The 20,766-nt window shown below is 50.5% G+C and overlaps 4 protein-coding genes across 4 annotated transcripts; 2 read left to right on the plus strand and 2 right to left on the minus strand.

Moving 5' to 3' along the window:
- Positions 1 to 172: 172 nt before the first annotated feature.
- LTHEOB_8528 (Pfs domain protein) lies at positions 173 to 2,792 on the plus strand (the record flags this gene model as incomplete). The annotated part of the gene is made up of 3 exons (XM_035518015.1): positions 173 to 455; positions 592 to 1,167; positions 1,222 to 2,792. 3 exons carry the CDS (start codon positions 173 to 175, stop codon positions 2,790 to 2,792), a joined length of 2,430 nt encoding a protein of 809 aa, XP_035370234.1.
- A 4,258-nt stretch (positions 2,793 to 7,050) lies between these two features.
- LTHEOB_8529 (uncharacterized protein) lies at positions 7,051 to 8,391 on the plus strand (the record flags this gene model as incomplete). The annotated part of the gene is made up of 1 exon (XM_035518016.1): positions 7,051 to 8,391. One exon carries the CDS (start codon positions 7,051 to 7,053, stop codon positions 8,389 to 8,391), a length of 1,341 nt encoding a protein of 446 aa, XP_035370235.1.
- A 3,197-nt stretch (positions 8,392 to 11,588) lies between these two features.
- Positions 11,589 to 13,934, minus strand: LTHEOB_8530 (uncharacterized protein; the record flags this gene model as incomplete). Its single annotated transcript, XM_035518018.1, has 1 exon — positions 11,589 to 13,934. The coding sequence occupies one exon, from the start codon at positions 13,932 to 13,934 to the stop codon at positions 11,589 to 11,591; it is 2,346 nt and encodes a 781-aa protein (XP_035370236.1).
- Positions 13,935 to 17,964: 4,030 nt separating this feature from the next.
- LTHEOB_8531 (uncharacterized protein) lies at positions 17,965 to 19,335 on the minus strand (the record flags this gene model as incomplete). The annotated part of the gene is made up of 1 exon (XM_035518019.1): positions 17,965 to 19,335. The coding sequence occupies one exon, from the start codon at positions 19,333 to 19,335 to the stop codon at positions 17,965 to 17,967; it is 1,371 nt and encodes a 456-aa protein (XP_035370237.1).
- Between the last annotated feature and the right edge of the window lie 1,431 nt (positions 19,336 to 20,766).

The raw sequence follows: 20,766 nt of genomic DNA on the forward strand, positions 1-20,766 counted from the left end.
CGAAAACGGACAGAATCCAATCGAGCCTGCCCCACATCCACCTCCGAGGTACCAACAGGTCCGCAATTCTCTGCGCGAAAGTCCCGCATATACTTGGCTCCTCGACCAGGCACGAGTGTGCGCATCGTTGACCAAAACCGCGGGCACTTCCCTGGAGACTATCAACACGAAAATGGATGATCTATTTCAGGCCATGGAGGACAGGTCGCTGAGAGGACCTGTCTTCGACGCACGGTTTGAAGTAGAGTGGGATCTCTTGGGCTTTCTTAGGCGCCAAAAGTATGACGCGCCGCTGGAGATTGCAGTTGAGCGAGCTATCACACTTACAGGGTCAGCCAAGAATGCTCAGGCAATGACGTGTTTGGACTACATGTCCCAGACCTGGCCGGTGATTGGGGAAGAGATTGTCAAGGTCCTTCAAAAAGCACTGAAGGCAACCAACCTGTCTTGCAAAAGTAAGTAACTTTGCCGCATATGCGCCGCCTATCTGATTGCTGGCAGCACGCCTTTCGGACGGGACAGAACTCGAGGTATCTCTTCAGTCTGCGAAAGCGAAGATACTGGCGAGGGGAAGCCGTGCAGCTCTAACAGAACTGTGTGAGCAATTTTCCTGGCTGGGCGCTGCCCTCGGCCCCAGCCCCGAGGACACTTCGCAGCCGTCCACAGTATGGCTGGCTACCCCGGTCGTCTCTGCCTTCAATTCTGGCGAACTTCATACGAACCCTCCATCCATCACTGTACGAATACGCTTCTCCACCCGCTCGATCCCAAATGGCTCTCTGGCACATGGAGCGTGCTGGCACGCCTTGTTCCACCACCCAGTCGTCGTCAACGGCTTTCCAATTCGGGCCCGCCGGAACGGCGAACGGGGACTGGAAGCGTCTACAGCCTTGATGGGTGCGCTGGCAGAGGCTCGTTATGTATCGCAGTATGCCGAAACGCTGGTTCTGAAGGGATTCTGCTCGATGCTCGTTCCGACAGCGCATACCGAAACGTCGATTACGTGGCACTACGTCTACAACAAGGATCTGTCTTGGCTTCCGTATAGTGGGTTCCGCAGGGAGTGCCCGGAGGTGGTTGCCAACGACGTGCTGGATTCGGACATGTTGAATGCCGGTAACAAGCGCAACTTCGTGGGGTGGGCATCGAGCATTAGCAGGAATCTCGGTATTGATTCCCAACTCTCGTGCCAGCTGCTCATTTGAACTGACCACAAAACAGGCACGGAAACAGCTCTCTACCAAGAGATACGGCCGGCGGGGGCACCGGAGAGCTCTACGAGAGTGGCATCTGAGAAAAAGCTTACAATATCCGTCAGTAAGCTGTTCGGGACGTCTGACTCTTTCCTCAGGGGCCAGCGCGATAAGTCGATTATCTCCAGCAGTGCCTCATACACAGGCCAAGTGTATGCCGCACGTCGGATCCCGGTACTTCTCTACGACGTGGCAACAAAGCGTGGTTGGCTGGTTGATGGTGCAAGCGCCCTACTGCACATTGCCAGAAGTCAAGTTGAACATCCACCGTTGAGGGACGTCTCACACTTCAACGATAGAGCTGTGAATAAGCGCATTTCATTCAAGCATCCGGATGCTAGAGGTGGCCCAGAAGCGGCGAGCCATGCGCTAACGGATGAAGACAACCAGCGGCACATCATTATCCGCGAGTTCGACCGCTACGAGGAAGACACCAAGGGCAAGCCGAAAGAAAAGATGTCATACCGCTGCTTCAAGGACATCGTCTCGGCCACTTGGGACACGTTTGACAAAATATACTCGGCACAGGACGAGTTGAAGAAGAGCGCGAAGCAGCAACTCAAGAATCCCTTCCAGAAAGGCATCGAGGGCTATGAGTTCATGGGCATAGTTTCGCCGCACGGGCCCCTTACCAGACGGAAAGTCAACCTCCACACCAACGGCGCCGAGTGGTCGGAATTCGTAGCACGCATCAACGCCATCACGCTCTTCGGACGGAACTTTGGCGAAATCTACGAGCCAACCGCCGAGGCAAATCTCTGCAGCCCCTGGCGCACCGTCCCTGTGGACCAGGAATATCTTACCGTTCCGGTATCGCTTCTGAAAGAGCTGAAGGAGTACACCTGGGAAGACGGCAAGATTGAAGAAGACTCGCCGGAGCTCGTCAAGCACGTGTTGTGGACCCCGTCCGAGGGTGCATTCGAAAAGTGCGGTGCGAGGACAGACGAGTGCACCCGCGAGCCTGATGATCACGTTCAGCAGCTCACGAAAGTGTCCAGAACGGCGTCTGGGTTCTTCGAGATTGCAAGACAGAAGGGCACCACCACTCACGAAGAAGACTACCTGCCGATGAAGAACGGCGCTGTCATATTCGGCAAGAGCAGCCGTCTGATACACTCCCGCCCCACCAACAGCGGGTACGACTCCAGCCAAGCAGGCTCTCTCCACACCGAGGCAGCGGAGCGCAATGGCAGCAGCTCCATGATGGCTTTCACCCACGCTGGGATTCGGTCGACCTCGACGTTCCAAGAACGAGACGATGACGAGACTTCCGGTATGAGCAGTCCTCGTGCAATGAGCCCACTGAGCGGTGGAGAGCGGCCTTTCACAGGCCTCGAGTCGAGTAGAATTGGAAGTCCTCCCGCGTCGTCCGAGGCCACCGCCTCTGAATCGACGCTTGCCTCCCAGACGGCCCAACAGAGTCCTGCCCCTGCAGCAACAAGAAGGCGCGGACATCGTAAAGCTTTGAAGCTGAGAGAGGCGCTTTTGAAGTTCCGAACTTGGAAGCAGAAGATCCGACCGAGGGCTACTGTGAAATGAGCAGCACGTAGAAGCTTCTGGAGAAGCGAGAGAATTTCTTTGTTGTACAATGTGGGCGGGGGATCGGGTTAAACAAGTAAGCACACCCGTTTCAACTTTCAGATAATAAGATGTACTGACGATAGACACAGAGGCAGTTAATATAGTAATACTTGAGGAGTAATAAATCAAACTACGAAAATGAAGGAAATTTCTTGCAACATGTCCCATGACATCCGCCACACAGTTACTGCATTTCGGCAACTCTTTGCCGACCTTCCATCTCCACAGGCCCAGTGTTCCCTTTCTCCTGCGGCTGCCTAGTACCTATCTCGAACGGCCCATTGTGATAAGCTCCGTCGGCTTGCTGATTCGGCCTATTTGCCCGCAGCGTTCTTCTTTGTTGAACAGCAAACATCCCCAATGCTAGCAGAGCCAAGCTGAGAACACCCACTGAGACCCCAAGACCTATTCGAAGCTCCTTGGTAGAACAGGTAGAGCTTGTGGCTTTGTTAGTGCTTGTAGAGCCAGCGCCCGTCTGGTTGGAACCTGCCGCGGTTGTCGTTTGCTTGGGGTTCGGAAGAACGACTGTCCCATTGCGGTTCAAGTAGATGCCGGTTCCCGAATCGCAGCAAGTTCGATTTGCACCTTCGCAACAGAAGCTGCCATCTTCACATTGGGTAACCTGAAAGTATGCTTTTGTGTTCAGATGTCCTGAAACTCTAGTGTTAGACAATTGGGGTGGCCCTACATAGCAATACTTGAAAGCACTTACCGCAGAGGTCATACAAAGGCGAGCAGCCAGAGCCCCACAGCGGATCAGTGCATGAGTCCACATAGTACGTATCGGAGGCGGTGGTATTAGAAGCGCAGAGACCTTGCGGGGTGCATGTGTCGTTCTTGTATGTGTCACCAACAGGGCGATTTAGCCAACAACACATTGAAGTGCTGAGAAACCCCGGGCAACTCCTGACTTCAGCGCTGGTGTTCTCGGTTCCATCTCGATAGTAGCAAGTGGAGCTCATGATGGCAAACTTCCACGACTTTTTCCGTGAGTCAGTGCAAGATATCAATTAGCCTGCTTTCGAGCGGAGAGTCAGGCTGAAGGAGCTACTTAAATCCATTCGCTGCGGGCTACCACCAATCCCTATCGGTGAGTACCCCGATGGATTGACTGACGCGGCTTCTGCGTGCTGATGGCTCAGCTGTGCGCCGCGGGGATGATTTCTGCATCCGTGCAAGCCTCAGTGCTGGTCGCGAAGCCGAGCCCATGCTTGATTGGTTGCACCGTTGTATACCAGCCCTTTTACCGAAGGCTGAACAGCAGCTGAGCTACCAAAGGCTACATGATGCAGCTCACGGGCGTCAAAACGGGACGAGCGTTTGGCGCCGCCTCGTATCCCTCAAACCTTAGTAGACGAGGTACCTATAAGCGTAGATTATTGGCAGCGTAAATGTTGGTTGGGGGCCCGCTAAGCCTCATTTCAGTGCGCGCACGGTGGGTTTTGCTTTTTTCTGGCTTGTTTCAGCCTTGCTTATCGGAGCTGCTCGGGAGGATGATCACCCCAACTTTGCCGATTAGAGCTCATATGAGATTTAGAGTTATTTACCGCGGGAAAACAGCTTTTCCAAGCAGCAGTCTGAATGCCCTGCATTGTTCGATTACTTCTGTTTCTTGATTTCTATAATAGACCCATCTGATACATCGGGTGACTGTCTGATGACGCAGTGGTGTGCTGGGAGACTCTGAGAGAGGTTATATCTATAGTGATGTGCGATCAGAGTGCAACGGACAGTTAGAGTATGTACATCAATGAACAATGATGATTTACATCTCTTGAGATTGAACAATGATTGCTACTGTAGTGGAGAAAATCAGCAACACTAAACAGTAACTCTTGTTCTTTGATTGGTCTATAGGATACCGTAACACGATATCTCTTCAGAATCGGGCATAGTCCAACCTAGTGCATGATCCATACTCTGTGATCATCAGCCCAACATAGTACATTCCGCCGATTGCCGGAGTGAAGACTGGAATGGTCTGTAGTAACCAGGTAAGGAGCCATCTGTAGAAGTGTTTCTCCTTCCACGAGCTATTGTGCTGCGAAGTAGATCCGGACATGCGCCAAGTTACCCAGCGAAGCCACCAGGGTGATATGGCGCTAGAGATCTGCCACAGGGAAATGAAGACTACCTGATCAAGTCCCACTCCCGGAACGTATAAGTGAGGATGAGACAGAGCTACTGTAATGCCCAGTGGTGCGAGGAAAAGGAACATAAGTAGTGCCTCGTAAAGCTTCCTCCGATATACGCCATTGTCCAGGAAATCCAGCCGCACTTTCATATCGCGGTGTTCAGGGTTTATCTCCGCTATGAAGGTAGCGAACTCGTGCTCGTCCTGGCTTTGGACATTTTGCATATCCGGGGTCTTGATGAGGAACATGCATGGGAATTAAGTGGTGACGAGAGCGGCGATAATATTGATAAAGGCGATGAAGACGTAGGGAAAAATAGTGAGACCGAAAGCTGTAAATCCATAAGTCTCCATTTGGTCTCCTCTAGCTTTGTAGGGTGTATAGACACCACTACCCGCTTTGCAGGAGGCTTGCAGCGAGTGTGAAAAGGTTCCACTTATTCCCGAGCATGAAGTCTTGGAGGTCGACCGTCGCGGGATGACGTTGGGCAGGCGACATGGGATTCGTTACGGACTCCGAGCTGGGACTGGATTCGAGATCCCGGGATAAATTACTCATCCTCCCACGCATGAAGACGAGACTGATGAACCGTTTCAACCCGGCCAATAGTGGTAGTGGTGGAAATTCAGAGAGCTCTTCTTGCAACCCTTGCAAAGGAGTGCCGGGGGGAACTTCAGCTAGAAAAAAGTCCTGCTCCATACCATCACTGTTGGGCAGATTCGTAATGCCGTGCACAGAGCGGTTGGTAGGAACCAGTTGCGGACTATCGCCGTTGAAGAAAAAATTGTTGAACCAGCGAGCCCGCTTCCCAGAACCGATGTTTTCCTTTCTTAAGACCATGCATTGAGCTCCTGCCTGCGCGGCAGGTTTGAGACCGGAATGCCTTCAAGCGTGGCAAATGATCGATCGAAGTGCACGTATGATGCCTGATCCAGGGATAAACATCACATAAAGTGCGTTGATGAGCCGTTCCCGAAAGGTTGCCCTGGAGGATGGATGGCAGTGAAGACGCGGGCAAGGTAGTTGACGCAGAAGAAAACAATAAGACCATAACCTCGAGGAGGAACACAGATCAGGTTTTCAACACCATGGTCGAGAGTACCATCGGGTACTAAAATTATGTGCGAAAATTAATGCCCGGAAACATTTCTTAAGCAGGGAAATGTTTCCCGAGTAGGGAAACGTTTCTTCAGCAGGGAAACGTTTCTTGCTGCCTAAAAACTTTTCAATGCCTAGTGAGATCTTTAATTGACATGGAGGTGCACAAACTATAACTGATGTAGTCAGTGTTTAAGTAGATGTAGAGAACAAACTTGTGTCAATTTAGGCAATTTATAAGAAAAATATGATCTTGACTCTGCCCTGCAATCTTCGGTCGAATTGTACATCACGACTATATTCTACCATTAGACGGCCAGTCTATCGAAGAGACTCTTTTACAAGAAGTTCGGCATATGCCCCATAAATGATTTTGCCGAGTCGAGAAACCGTTTTAGAGGACTTGGCTGACAATAGTGCCAAGAATAGGGGAACCCGCCAGGGTGGCAAAGCATCCCGTGCGCATATGCTAAACCCGGTAAGGCTGATGAATGCCGTACTTTCGGTCAGACTCACTTCCGTGTCTCTTACGTTTCCTGGCTATTCACGCCGCCGGGTAGTCTACTCGTGGGCGGAAGGAATGACACAAGATCCAGTCATATTGGAGCATGCATGTTCAGTCACGATTGCCCAATGAATGTTTTGACTCACGATTTCCACGCCATTTATCAGCCGCAGGCTACGAACCTTGGGTGGAAGAGAGCTGTAGGACCGGCCCGCTAGCCCAATTACAGTAAAGCGGCTCAATGAGCTAGCCCCACGGCGTAAAGTCACAATCCTTAGCGGCTGCTGCCTACGGGAGATCTACACGACGGCGTTGACGTTAAATTCGAGGACAACGCCGCCGCGACAGCCCCAACTCCAACACCACGCTCATGCGTAAATACACCACTGCTCTCCTTTCCTCTTTCACCCGCATTCCCTTCATTCCCCGATCTTTCCACCCCACCAAACCGCCGCTCCGCCCCCACCCCTTCTCCACAATGTCACAGGCAGGCCCCCAAAACGGCCCCAAACTCGACATGTCCGCCGCGCTAGAGCCGCAACTCGAACACGCACCCCGCGACGCGCCAGCGCTCACGCTCGAGCAAGAAACGCCCACAAACGAGCACTGGGCGCTGCTGGCCACGCACTTCTCGTCCGTCACGGACCTGCACATGGACAGCGGCTGGAACGAGGAGCTGAACGACCGCGACATCCCGCTGCACTGGCCGCTCCAGCGCCTCACGCTCAGCAGCGCCTGCGGCGAGGTCTGCCGCTCGCCCTGGATCGTCGAGGGGCGCGTCCCGCACCTGGTGTTGAACTACACGGCCGGCCTGCGCTTCGAGGGACCGACGACGAAGGAGCTGTGCAAGGCGAATGATGAAGCGATTAAGGAGGGCGTTAAGGAGGGGCCGGAGGAGAAGGGTGGGATTAAGATTACTTTTGTGCCGGATTTGGTGGCGGAGTGGATGGAGAAGAAGTACAGCAAGAAGGACGACAGCGGCGCTGATGCCGAGGGAGAGAAGGAGGAGAGGCAGCCGGAGTCGCGGCTACGGAAGCTGGAGATCGTGTACAATGACGTTCGCGACATGCTGTACCGCTACGTGCTGGCGCACCCGAGCCTGATCGATCCGGTGCAGGAGCTGAGTCTCATCGCGAAGAGCAAGTACGACATGAGCGCGTGCGACGAGCAGATCCTCGAGAAGGTGCTACCCCAGCTGGAGCAGCTGCGGACTCTCGTCCTCGTGCTGGGAGATCACTACAGAGACCGCGAGCAACTGCCGAATTTCTTCAAGTTCTTTCCGCCCAATTTGGAGACGCTGCGCTTCCAGAGTTCTGTCTCGCTGGCGAGGGATGAGGTCATTTCGAAGTGGGCTGAGGCATTTCAGGATCCGAAATTCTTGCCGAAGTTGAAGAAATTGAGTTTTGTGCTGGATCTCGAGGACGGCGAGCAGGAGAGGTGGGAGACTGAGGAGTGGGAGAGGAAGCACGCGAACGACGCTGATGAGACTGGGAAAGAGACGGAAACAGCAGAGGATGATACAGCATCGTCTTCGTCGGAGGAAAGCGCTGATGATACCCCAGAGGATGAGGAACAGAAAGGGCCGACAGCGGGAGCCGAGCATGATGCGGTAGAGGCACAAGAAATGACTACTGAAGCTGCCCCCAAAAAGCCACCTCCTAAGGTCTCAGACGAGGCTTTAGCAATGGCAAAGCGTGCTTGTCAACGCGTAGAGCGGGCAGCGGAAAGTCGTGGTGTGATCATTGAGCCATTCATGGGCGAGTGGAGGCAAGAGTTTACCAGAGTTACGAAGCTGGATGAACGATGGGACGAGTTGTAGATAGTAAGTAGTCGAGAGGGATACGGCGATTTGAACAGGAATGGGTAATCTCTGCTCAACTCCACTCTGTAAAAGTCAAATGATACCCCTTGATCTCTAGCCACTTAGTTTCTCTATGGGTGATTTCCATCAAAGCTCAGGCTGTCCGGAGATTTCGCATCAAGCTCCCACATCTCTCGCAGCAAGCCAGGCGAGGATTACCGCGCAAATACTGACCCACCAGCTAGCAATTCCAAAAGCTCCTTGCACATCCTTCTGAAAGATCGACCACAAAACACCAAAAAGGAAACTTCCCAGAATGATGATGGTAAGAACAGCAGCCCAAATCCTCGTCCAATGCAGACCCTCTTGGAAGTAAATGCCCCACCCGATCACTTCCTCATCAAGACTCGCCTTGAGCTCACCTTGGAGCTTTTTCGGGAACTGCTTGAGCATCCATACTTGCCCCTCATCTATGCAGCAAGGACTATTCATGAGATGGAGCAGCGTGTTTGGTCCAATAGGAGGCCAACGTTTTGGTGGGACCGGGTCGTATTCGTACTCAGCGTTTGAGACCTTTTCTTTTGGCGGCAGGCAAGAGCAACTGGACTGGCAATGTTTTTCATGCCCGTGGATGTCGACATACCGAGTGGAAAGGAGAGAGAACTATCAGCAAGGTTTGAGATAAATTAAGTACAGTACAATGATACGTGGCTACAAAAATACATACCTCGTTGAAATGAATACCGGTAGGCCTACGCATGGCGAAGATGGAGGGCAACTTTCCGCGGTGTTCTTCGTACATGGCTTTCAAGAGGATAAATAGATCTCTGTCGAATCCCAAGTTTGAAATTTGTTTCTGATGCAGTCTCGTCCCAAGGCTTCGCTCCAGGATACAAGTCAAAAGGTGAATAGGTTGGTTTTGCGAGGAGATGGATGGTTGAGATTCTCCTCGGACAGTTGTATCCCGGCGTGATGGAAGCCCAGGCCCAGCCCTTCGCCTGCGAAGATCTCTGATCAAACCCTGTATCGTTTGCCTGATTGCATGGTAGAGTGATTTGAAGACATTTCCGACAGATGACCCTTTCTGTGGTGAGGATCTCGTTATAACCGAGATCCCGCGGAGCCATTTTGTTCCAATCATCTCTTCAAATCCACTCAACGCCTGCCAAATTGAGTACTTCATGACCGCGTTGCGCAAAACCTCTTGTTGTCTCATCGTGATCTCTGAAGAGAGATCAGGTATCGCATAGTCGTCAAAAAGCTCGACTCCACATCTACACTGCCAACGGAGTCTACAACAGCCTGGAGATAGCGGCGTCTCACACAGCCCCAAGTGAGAGAGAGCTGTTCTGGTTTTCGCATCAAAAGAATGATCTGCTGGAATTTGTGACGGCCAGATTTCAAGAACAGCGAGGCCCAGCTCCAGGGAATGCCGTGTTGCGGACGAGTAAACGCCTTTGTCCAGTTCCCCAGGAAAGAACAAACAATTTGCCGTATTCCGAAGGAAGGCTCTGAGCAATTCTTCCTTCTCCTCCGCCCACTGAATCTTCTCCTCCTCCATTATCTGCAACCTGGCCTTCGTTTCTGTGAATGTCATATCATACTGCTTCGTCATTTTTGGTTCTCGCCATGTTGATGCTAGGTTTGGTGTGGTACGTTCTCCCCTGCTGACCGCAGATCGGGCCGCACGAGGTGGTGCGGGAGGCGGCGAAGGAATTTCTGGTGCCGGACGTCTGGCTGTTGAGATACCACCGGCGGAGGCACTGATGGGGCTCTTACTGGGCCGCGGAGGTTCTGAGTGGGCACCAGGAACAAGCGTAGACAGAGAAACTTGGTCTAGCTCACGCTGAGGTCTACTATGATGGCCTTGGTCATATGGATCATGATACGGCTTGGAGTGCCGGTCGTCCAGGCTCGGAGACTTGCTCTTGCCAGAGATTCTTTCAAATAACAAACGTTCCTTCTCTATAAAATCAGGTTCGGTATCAGCCAAGGGTCCGTCATACTGGCGCTCGTGGTGGTAGGCGTCGTCCTCCTTCAAGCGGTGAGCAGCATCCAGATTGCTTCTACTTTTGCTCCGCGGAGGAGAAGCATGGGCAGGCGAGTCATGTTCGCCGTAGTCCTGACGGTCTGTAGAGCGGACGCAGCGTGGAGGGTCGTAATCCTCCCACGCCTTGCTCATGTAGTCCTGAGAGTGTTGTAGAAAGGCGTCGGGTGGGATGTTCTTCACGCTATCTTGGCGCGTAGGGAGGTCTATGCGATCAACTTCTAGACTTCCACGGAAGCTTCCGGATTCTTGGCTAGTATCGTGCGAATGTTTCGGTGTTGAACCCTTGATCGGTTTTCTCTGGTCCCATATACAGTTGCGCCGAGCCCTTCTGCACTGACGGCAAATCGGGTGTTGACCGTTGCATTCTAACCCGTGGCGGCGGCACGCGTAACATCTTCTGGTCGTAGGAGCACCCGTTTTCCCATCTTTAAAGCTGATAGGGGCCTTGTTGGCTTTCGGAGCCTTTCGATGAAACAGTTCTCGGTCAGGCTGTCTCAATTCAGAAGTTGGAGAGGTCCATCGAGGCTCCAAACGATCGTTTTCGCTTAATGCTCCATCGTTTTCTTTCTCCTGGAGCGGATCTACAGAGATTTCAAAATGGTCACTACACGCGTAATCAACATGAATGGTCTTTTCTTCCACAATATGCCCCGGATTTCCCTGTTGCGGACACGGACTCACTGCGTGCTTGTGATGTAGACATCCGCAGCTAGTGTAGCGTTCAACGACTTGATAACACATCTCGATGTAAAAGATCGGAGCTCCTTGCGTAGTCTTTGAATGATGTGTGCTCACTGATGGATGAATGTCGCTTGGTTTGAATGGGGTGATTGAGTGATTGTCAAAGCGCTCGAGACAAGGCCGAGGCTGAGGTGAACGTCTTGGCTCTCACATCAGCATGCATGCACTTGCCTCAGGCCGATGCATAACACTTAGCCTATTGCAGACTGTGAGGCTTAAATGGATCAGCGAATCATATTCAAAACAGCAAGTATACGGGTTCTGCTTCCTATGGTATTCTTGTATGCTAATTGCGTGTACATACACGGAACGCATGAGGACAACTTCTCCTTTACAATTTTCCAGTAGCAGAAGATTATCCACATCCTTATCCCTGTGAACACCTAAGTATGGCTATCATTGGCAGAGGTAAAAAGGTCTCAGCTCATGGATTCCAAACCTGCTTCCCCATCTCCCAAATAAAATAATCAAATTCCTCAAAACGGTCCGCCGTATATCTGACACAGTACAGACAGAAAGCAATCACAGAAATGAAAGTAGCCAACCCACTCAGTACCACGAGAATAACTGTCTCGACGTCGCCCAAGCTCTGTGATGACGTGTCCATCGACCCTTTAGAGCCCTCTCCACCATCAATTTTCTCTTCTCGAGATGTCCTTGGTTCTTCTGCGGCCTTTTCCGTCAAGGGATTTCGATGATGATCATTCTTTTGTGGTACAAGTGACCGGATCCAAATGTATGACCTCCAGAGTAATTTGAAGAAGTAGTAATACACCACGCCGAGTGCGATAATGAGCAGGATGAGATACCGGAGACGGAAGACGACGTCGCCGTAGTCAGGTTCTCCACCTTGTGAGTCGGGAGATCCGGGGGTCTCCCGCTGACCAGATGAATTCAAGATGTTCTTGGGTTTCTTCAACTTTTTCGGGGTGACGTCCTGGATCGTAGAAGTTTGAGTGCGTGCTAAGACCTTCTCATCTTGCACCTTCGCCTCATACTTCTTCTTCTCAGATTCCCTCTTGTCAGACTTGTCCATCTCGGATTCCGTCTTCCGATTCTCAGATCCATCCATCCCGGATTTTTTCATCTCGCATTCTTTCGTCTCCAGGTTCTTATGCTCCCGCTCCCTTTTCTTACGCGCCTGCTCCACGAACTTGGGTATCTCTGGTAGGAGATATTGGTACTGCCACCGCGGCGGAGGCGTGAACTGGTTGCCCGTGTAAGCACTTCCTGGTGATTGCACATCGCCACGGAATGCCGCATCTCTTTCCGCTGCACGCCGCCTAAGCTCTTCAAGAATCTCCTGTTCAAGAAGAAATTTTCTGCCAGAGTCATCTGTATGGACGTTGTACATCAACCGAACATCTGATCCCAAGAGCCGAGCAGCCTGTTCCAGCTTCTGCAGCTGGAGTAGAGTCGGATCGTACGGATCAGAAACAATCTTGAGCGGATACGCGCCGGCAACTTTGCAAGGGTCCGTGAGATAGTACTCCAGCGCCTTCCGAGCTGCGACGGGAGAAACGAACGCGATGGAAGAGCTGTTGTAGGATTCATTCAAGATGACGGCGTTGATCCTCTGAACGTTCGTGGAGTTGAGAGGGAAAAACCGGAAATCGAACCGATGATCAGCTCGCGGAGTTCCGTCTTCGCCATCGATCAGAACGGGCATTCCGCCGACGATTTTGGTGTATGAATTGCGCGCCTTCGTCACAGGGAGCGTTTCGAGAAAGGAGCCGGTCATATCGTATTCTGAATGCAGCCTCCGGTGCATCTCTCGTTGCAGTCTCCTCTTCTCGCGCATACCCGGGAGGGCGTCTTCCTCCGCGTTGGGCAAGAGCGTGCTGCGGAGGACCATCATGATCTTCGGAGAGATGACGGCAAAGTTGTGGTATTCCGTGCACGCCGTTGTGATCTTCTCGCCAGTTATAGGGTTGAGTTGGAAGCTTACTGGCCCTTCGTAAATGTCGAAAGCATTCTCTGTGAGAAGGAACTCTTCGTCGTGCTCGGAGGGCGTGCAGAATGACAGGTACATGAGCTGCAAGTTGACAAACGCCCATTCCGCATCCCCGGGGTACATCCTGTCCAGGATTTCGGAGAACCACTCCCCATCCTTGTCGATCTTGACTTCGGCCATTGTCTTGATGTTGTCCAACCAGACCTCGATCGGCTCCTTGAATCCCTTCTTGCGCATGTATTGAACCATGCGATGTCTGTCGGGGGCGTTGTATGTTTCGATGTCTCTGTGATAGAAACGCTTGTGCTGGTTTGATCCCCTGTATCTCATGACGAATAGGAATCGACGTAGCTCATCTCGCTCGGTGCGTAGTAGTTGCACTGTCGGAAGTCCATTCTCCTGCGCTTCCCGGATCTTGCGAATGATTGGTGCTACGGCACACTCAAGCTTACCAAGCTGTTCCTCAACATGATGTTGGTTGGTAGATCGTTGAAGGTCTCGGTACATGTCGTCTTGACCGAAAACGCGACCCAGTTCAACCTCAGTCTTCTTGATTTCGGGCTCAAGCTGCAAGACATATAGCATATCTGGCTTGCTCCATTTTTTCTTTTTCCCCCTTTTCCCCTCGATTTTCTGGTTTCGCTTTTGTTCCTCAAACTTTTTATTACGTAGAATAGCAGCCTCTGAATGGTGCGCAAAGTTTCTCAAAAGGAATCGAGGGATGTAATGACCATATTTCTTGGGCTCTTGTGACTTTTGACCAGTTGGTGGTTCTTCCGTGAACCCATCTTGTGGCTTATTGGCAGATTTCTTCATGGCGTATTCGTGACAAATGAAAGATGAAGCTGTGGAGTTTCAGGCAGATGCGAGGGGGAATATGTACTTATCGAATCTTGTTGCAGCGTATAAGCGCTGGGGTGTGCGGCGTAGTCGGAAAAAGCGGGGAAACACCAATCACGTAGCCCCGCCCACCAAAAACAAATGATTATGCGACACGTCTCTCTTGATAAGATTCGTGCAAGTGGGTATCGGAGCTGACAAATAATGCGATGAATAGCAAAAATTCCGAGCAGGGACAATTGTGTAACTGCCAGGGTAGACCAGAGAACGATCCTACGATTTTCATTGTATTTTTTCTTGTTTTTCGAGGGAGAAAATACTCGAACTACAGGATATATAAGCTGTTATGTGTCTAATACTATCAAGGCCATCTCTTATTCGTTCCGTCTTCGAATAAAGGCTGTGTCTTTTTTTGCGATACAACAGAGTCTTCCTGAAACGCAGATTTACAAATAATCAACTATTGTACAAATCATCCCATTAAGACATTGATTTCCACTTCCCATTATTGAAAGGCCATAGTGTATTTTAACAATGCATCTTGCGACACGCCTGACCTTTTGGACACTGATACTACCCAAACGCTACATGCTCTTGAACCAAATTTTTCTGAATGCTGTTTGGAAATGGGGCTGCAGTCATCGACTGCCATACACAGAACCCCAACCTTTTACAGCTCCCTGAAAGTGCTGAACTAGGACGAAAGATGAGGAGGCCGACGTGAAAGTACCGCTTTCTAGCGTTATGCGGAAGGTCGGTTGTGTGTTCAGGTTTAGCATTGTAGTACCCCAGGAGCAGAACACATAGTTCCGCTTCAGGATAGGTGGCTCTGTGCTTCTCGAAGAGCCTATTGACATCCTCTTTTGTTGCTGAATTCTCCCGATCATGGCTATCGAGGAGGGGCGCAGATATTGGGCGAAATGGAGACGCATCTAACCAAGTTTGAAGAGGAAGTTGTGATTCCACTTCAGTCTCCCAGCCACTTCCAAACACTCCGTCCAAATCTTTGTAACGAGCCATCTTCCCTTTGAATAAGCAAGGTGACTCTGCATCCCCACGAAGTGTAAGCGAGCAACAAGGCTCGTACTGCAAATCCCAAGACCCCCCACCGCCTATGACTCGAGGCACCCAGGATGTCTGATTGAATCGCCAGGCTTGACCACGTGCTGGTGGTTCTGTGAATATATGCATTTGACTGAGGACTGTATGTCGCACAAGGAGAGCTACACCAAGCTTCCATTCAAGCTCGCTTGCAGGTGGGACTTTGGTATCGCTTGGTGGCAGTAGATCGCAGAATGGCGTATCATCTTCTAAACGAAATAAGCTTCGTACGGCGTGGATGTAACTCCGCTCACAATCCGCGGCGCGGAAGCGGGTTGCGGAATACGCGTTGATTGGATTTCTGGTTGCGAGCGCGGCAAGGCCTGATATTTCCAGGAGCATGATGATGTTGCGTAGAAGATGTAACCTGCGGTCGGATGTGCCACAGTTTTCAAGTCTAAAAGCTCTCCGGCATTCCGTGTCGATTGTTGCACATGAGTCAAGGAGTTCCTGAAGAGTGGCCAGAGAAGTACCATGCTTCACGTGCTTTCCATCTTTATCCAGGACCTTAGCATCCGGACGAACGGAGACCTCCTGTAGTGTCCACAATGAAGTGAACCATGGATCCTGGAATAGTTCTACTAGTGCGGTATATGCGTCGGATAGCCACAAGTCCATTGATGTGCCTTGGTGTTTTTGTTCTCTCAGGGAAATGCGGTTTTTGAGTGTGGAGGCAGCTTTCTTCAGGGCTCCCCAACTCTTCTGGAGATTTTGCTGGTCCTTTCTTGTGATCCAAACGTACACTTCTTGGGCTTTCTTGAATATCGCCGCCTGTCGACGTATTTCAGCATCCTGTGCCGTACCAGGGCGCTGATCGATGCAAGCTTGGTCGATCCACAAGAATTGGACGTCATCAGACCTTCCCCCTTCGCTTTTGATACTTTTAGCATGGAAAATAGCGTTCCTGATACTTTTCTGCCGAAAATGACTGGGAGAAATAGAGGCTAACTTCCATGGTAGACCGTTGATGAACCTCATTCTTGCTTTGCGTCTCTTTTTCTTTCGGGGCTTTTGATATCTTCCCCACGTATAGCTCAATGCGTTAAAGCGAGGCTCCTTCCATTGACCGTAGAAATTTCCAGGTTGCCATTCCAATGAAGTCCAACTTGGAACATGAAGAAGTCTCTGAGGCCAGTCTCCAATTCCTTCCGGTAATACGTCATCGCAGCCGCTGGATAGACCTGTTCCAATGGCGATTGCCGCAGTTGCATAGTCGGAAGCAGAAGCTTGGTATGGCTCAAAGGATGGTTGGTAGACTACATGAGGTAATGTAGGCACAGGTGGTACGTAGGCCAAAATATCGACGACATCTGCAAAAGGCCAAGGATCAGCAAGTTCCTTCATAATTCGAATGCTCTGATGCCAAATTCGTACAGGTCATGGGCGATCCTGCTGAGAAAAAAAAGAGGGGACAAATCGGGTTTTCAAGAAAATCGCTGTTGCATTGTGCTTTTGTTGGCATGACCAGCTGGTGAGATTGGCACATATTGAGACAAAAGAAAAACCACGTTGCGATCTGCAACTCGGAATGAGGAGATTGCCGGTATGCACTGTTGAGACAACACGGAGCTGTGCTTGGTATCATTTCTTTGTTCCCAGATTAGACTCGGTGTTTGCTTGCATTGGATGACGTGTACACAGCTCACGCTAACTCAAACTCAAACACCAATAAATCATTATTCGCTACCGAACCAGCCGGTTCCACGTATTTGAGTGAACATGATAGTCGAATGCCCATGGTGCAATGTTGTAGCCTTGGCATTGGCTTAATACGTGGCTGAGACTTATAAAGGGGTAACCCCAGCTGAAGGCTAGCGTGAATTTGTTTTTTGCTCGTGCCATGGATAGGTAAAGCTATTTCCCGGACGTACATGTAGGAATTTCAATTCCACATTCTCATGCGGACGATAGTTTCAGCCTCCTGTGGGCCATATCATCAGCAAAAAACAAATTCATGCTAGTAGCCTTCGCCTACGACACCCCTCTATATACTTAAAACTGCTAGGTGGGGATGGGGGCAGGGTTCTCAAAAGCGTAAGCGGCTTAAGAAATGTTAATAAGCGGCTTATGAGCGGCGAAAACGACCCGCTTGATTAAGATTCCCAGATGAAACGTTTTCTCGAAAAATATAGAAAACCAGCCGCTTATTTTGCAAGCGTAAAGCAACCGAATCAATTGTACTTTTTACTAGAAAAAACTTAAGTATTACCAAATTTATACATCTTAGCGGGCTAGGATGCATGCGCTCAGAAAATTAACAGGAGAGTATGTATACGAAGGGGCGATAACTGCCTATTACAGTAAGATCGAGGCTCCGACTAACCTAAAAAAAATGTTTACTAAGCGTATGTTAAGCGTTTCATCAATCCAGCGCAGGTGTGCATGATTAATTAGTAATAATCTAGACTGCTTGATGCCTAAGGCGGCCCGTCAGAAGCGCTCGGACTGGTGAGGCGCGCTTGTTGAGAGCCCTGGATACGAGTTGGCTGGGTCTTGGGTTTCACTCACGAGCAGGGATCGGCACATCCCCAGGAATGGAGAAAACGCGAGAATGCACGATAAATGGAAATCCCGTTCTGTCAGACCTCATCATTGCTCATGTTCATTGCCGCTTGTATTTGCCGTGCTTTATGCTTTTTCTCAACACCAAGGATTACAGCTTGTTTTATCTCACCACAATAACGTCACTCATTCATCAAACTTCATGACATCACTCCAAGCAATTGGTAGATATAAACAGGTAGTAATACTGCTGTATCATGAGAATTAGCAGTGTTAAATTCAATTCATTTGCACTGTTCAACACATTCACGAGAGATAGCTGTCAAGCGAGGGTGATTTCAATCAAATTTTATCCGAAAATCGTTCAAAACAAGCATCCCCATTCTCGAATCACGACAACAACTCATGCTTCCCTATCCGAGGACACTGAGCCTGGTTCTCCCTCTGCATGTTCATTTTCACTTCTCAATGTGGTGCTTGAATTCGAGTACTGCCTGCTACCCATTTTACTCGCCCTAAGACGCTCCGATGCTTTCTGCTTGGCTTCCTTGAGATTCTTGCAGTAGGTGGTGTTGATCGTCGCAACAACCTCAGTGCCGTCTTGACCGCGGAGAATAACCTGTGAAAGTGGTAAGTCTTTTCGACTACATTCGTTGAATCCCGCAATGATAGCCTCCTCAGTGGTCCCCCACAGATGGCCATTAGCATAGCGGTACACATGCATCGCGAGCGTGGCATAGAGCTGATAGCCGAGCCAGAGATACTGCATCGGCACAGGCATCCACATGATGGAAATGACGAGGCCGACCGGGAAGACAAAACCAAGGCAAATGATGATGATGAACTGGAGTATCTCCCGGCCACGGTCACGGATTGGATGTCCGTAATGGCGGAAGAACTGGAGCACGACAGACTCTTTCCCTTGGATCACCAACACTCCATTACGGTGATAGATCTCGAAGCACTTGTCGGTTTCCCCCTCTGTGTTGTCGGCTGGACGAGTGAGGTCCTCGCGAGCTACTGCGGCGAAAGTGCTGGTGAGCTTCAACAGAAGTGGGATGAACCAAAGCGTAGCAAGCCCAGATTTCCATATACATGCTGCAATTGTCCCTACAGCAATGCCGGTCAACTCCGAGAGGACGACTCCAACATAGACTTGTGGAGAAATTGTTCCAGTGTCGTTGCGTATGACCGGTGGATTCGTCGCCTTCTTGATGTTGTACGCTAGAACTAGATGACTGTATGATGTCGTAGATCGCACTGGCGGTTCCTCAACCGTCCCCGCTTCCAAGCATTCCACCTCCTCAGTCTTCACTATCCCTGCCTTCGTCGTCTCGGCCTCCTCAGTCTTCTGCTTCAAATTCTTCAAAGCCGGCATTCTCAACTCCGAGATGGCACGAATCCACAACCCATTTCTGGTATGTTCCTTCTCAATCGGTTCGCCATCAATCCACACGGTGTACTCCAGCTTGTAATCTTGAAAGAATGCGGTGTCGAGCATATGTCCCATATGCCCCCCTTTGAACAAGCCGTGCTCAAAGAAGCTGTCCAAGGTCTGCAGCGCCGCCTTGTGCAACGGGCCGCCCATGGGCATGAAGAAGATTGCGAGAAAGGCATTGCGGGGGGAAAGGCGATTCCAGAATCTCTGTGGCCACAGGATGCGTTCGAACAGGTGAATGGTTGCTGCTTCAGCTCCCAGATAGCCAATGAGGGTTCCCAGAATATTGAGGTTCTGGGCGGCGCTGTCGGGGCCGCTGCTGATGTCCGAGGCCATGGCGAGTGTTAGGGAGTGATTGACTTCCAAAAAGTGCAGAACGACATACGCCGCCTTATATAAGCAATATTATTTTTATGTTGTACACCCTGATCAGGCAGAATTTGGAGGTGTTCGCAGCAGTTACCAGTAGAAAGATGGGGCGTTCTGTTGATTGGGTGCCCTAAATTTGTGGTTTTTTTGTGCGAGGTTTAAGCCTCATTGCTTGGCATTCTGAATGGTGTACAGTTACGGAACGTGCCTTCGTGCAGGAGGAATGTGACCTCACATGACGTGATAATAAGGCAAAATGTGCCTTGATGTAACTGTGGAGTCTGTAAGGTAAGCAAAGACTATAGAAAAGACTCCACGTTGTCGAAGCAAGATATAGCGCAGCGAGCGCAGGTGACCTTGCAGCCAAACACACGAAGCAACTGACGATATCCTGCAAGCACTCAGCCACTTCTCGGGACAAAGTTTCCTTCTCTTACACCGGCCGATTGTTCAGCCTTGCAACACTGCAGACGGATAGCCGATTGTCCATGGAAACGATTGCATGACGTGCCGGAAACGGAAGCATCCGGGGGCATAGCAGTGATGAGCGAGACGATCGAGCGCGGAGATCCGATTAATTCGCTGTTTGTGTCGGGCTCATCTTCCCCGTGTCGATCTTGGAGGGTAAGCAGTCATGTGGTGTATCTGGTGAAACAGCTCAACAAACCAACCAGAGGTGTCAATTGATTACAGAATCCAGCGTGGTGTAAATGGGCAATATTTGAAACCTTAGTAGTACAAAGTCAGCTGGCGATGCCCGTTCGCTGTGGTTAGTAACGAAGCTGTGGTTGTTGAAGCTATTGTCCTGATGTCCTTGTCTAGACGGTTGTCTAACTTACATGTGCCAAGAACCAATGGAAGTTGATCGCGGCAAATGCTTTTCATTCGCGCTTCTGAAACAAGAGCTAATACAGAGGGGTGCTGCAGCCGATGGCTAGCGCGAGGAATAGTAGGGTTTTAGAACATAGCGTAACTATGCACCAGCTACTCCTTAGAAAAAGAGCATATGTGGGTAGTTGAAGCTATCGTCCGGACGGGTATGTAGAATTTTTAATTCGACATTCTCGTCCAGACGATAGCTTCAACTACCCATGGCATGAGTAAAAAACAAATTCACGCTAGACATCGGCTGCGAGAGGGGACTGTAGGTAGATTCTTTCTCTCCCGCAGGCGCCCTCCGTTACTACCTCCACTCCACCTCCTATAGGCTACCGCTTTCCTGGTTTAGAAATCTGACAGGCGTCGTCATTCACTAAGACCTAACCAATAATGGTGTTGATTTTTTTGGCCAATAAATAAGCTTCGATAAGAACCAAAGGAGATGGGCGTGGAGGTCACAGTGGAGGACGCCAGCGGAAGAGATAACTCTTGTATCCTTTCAGAACAGTAAAAATACAT

This window comes from Lasiodiplodia theobromae (genome assembly GCF_012971845.1).
Source record: "Lasiodiplodia theobromae strain AM2As chromosome Unknown scaffold_27, whole genome shotgun sequence".
In the NCBI taxonomy this organism is placed as follows: domain Eukaryota; kingdom Fungi; phylum Ascomycota; class Dothideomycetes; order Botryosphaeriales; family Botryosphaeriaceae; genus Lasiodiplodia; species Lasiodiplodia theobromae.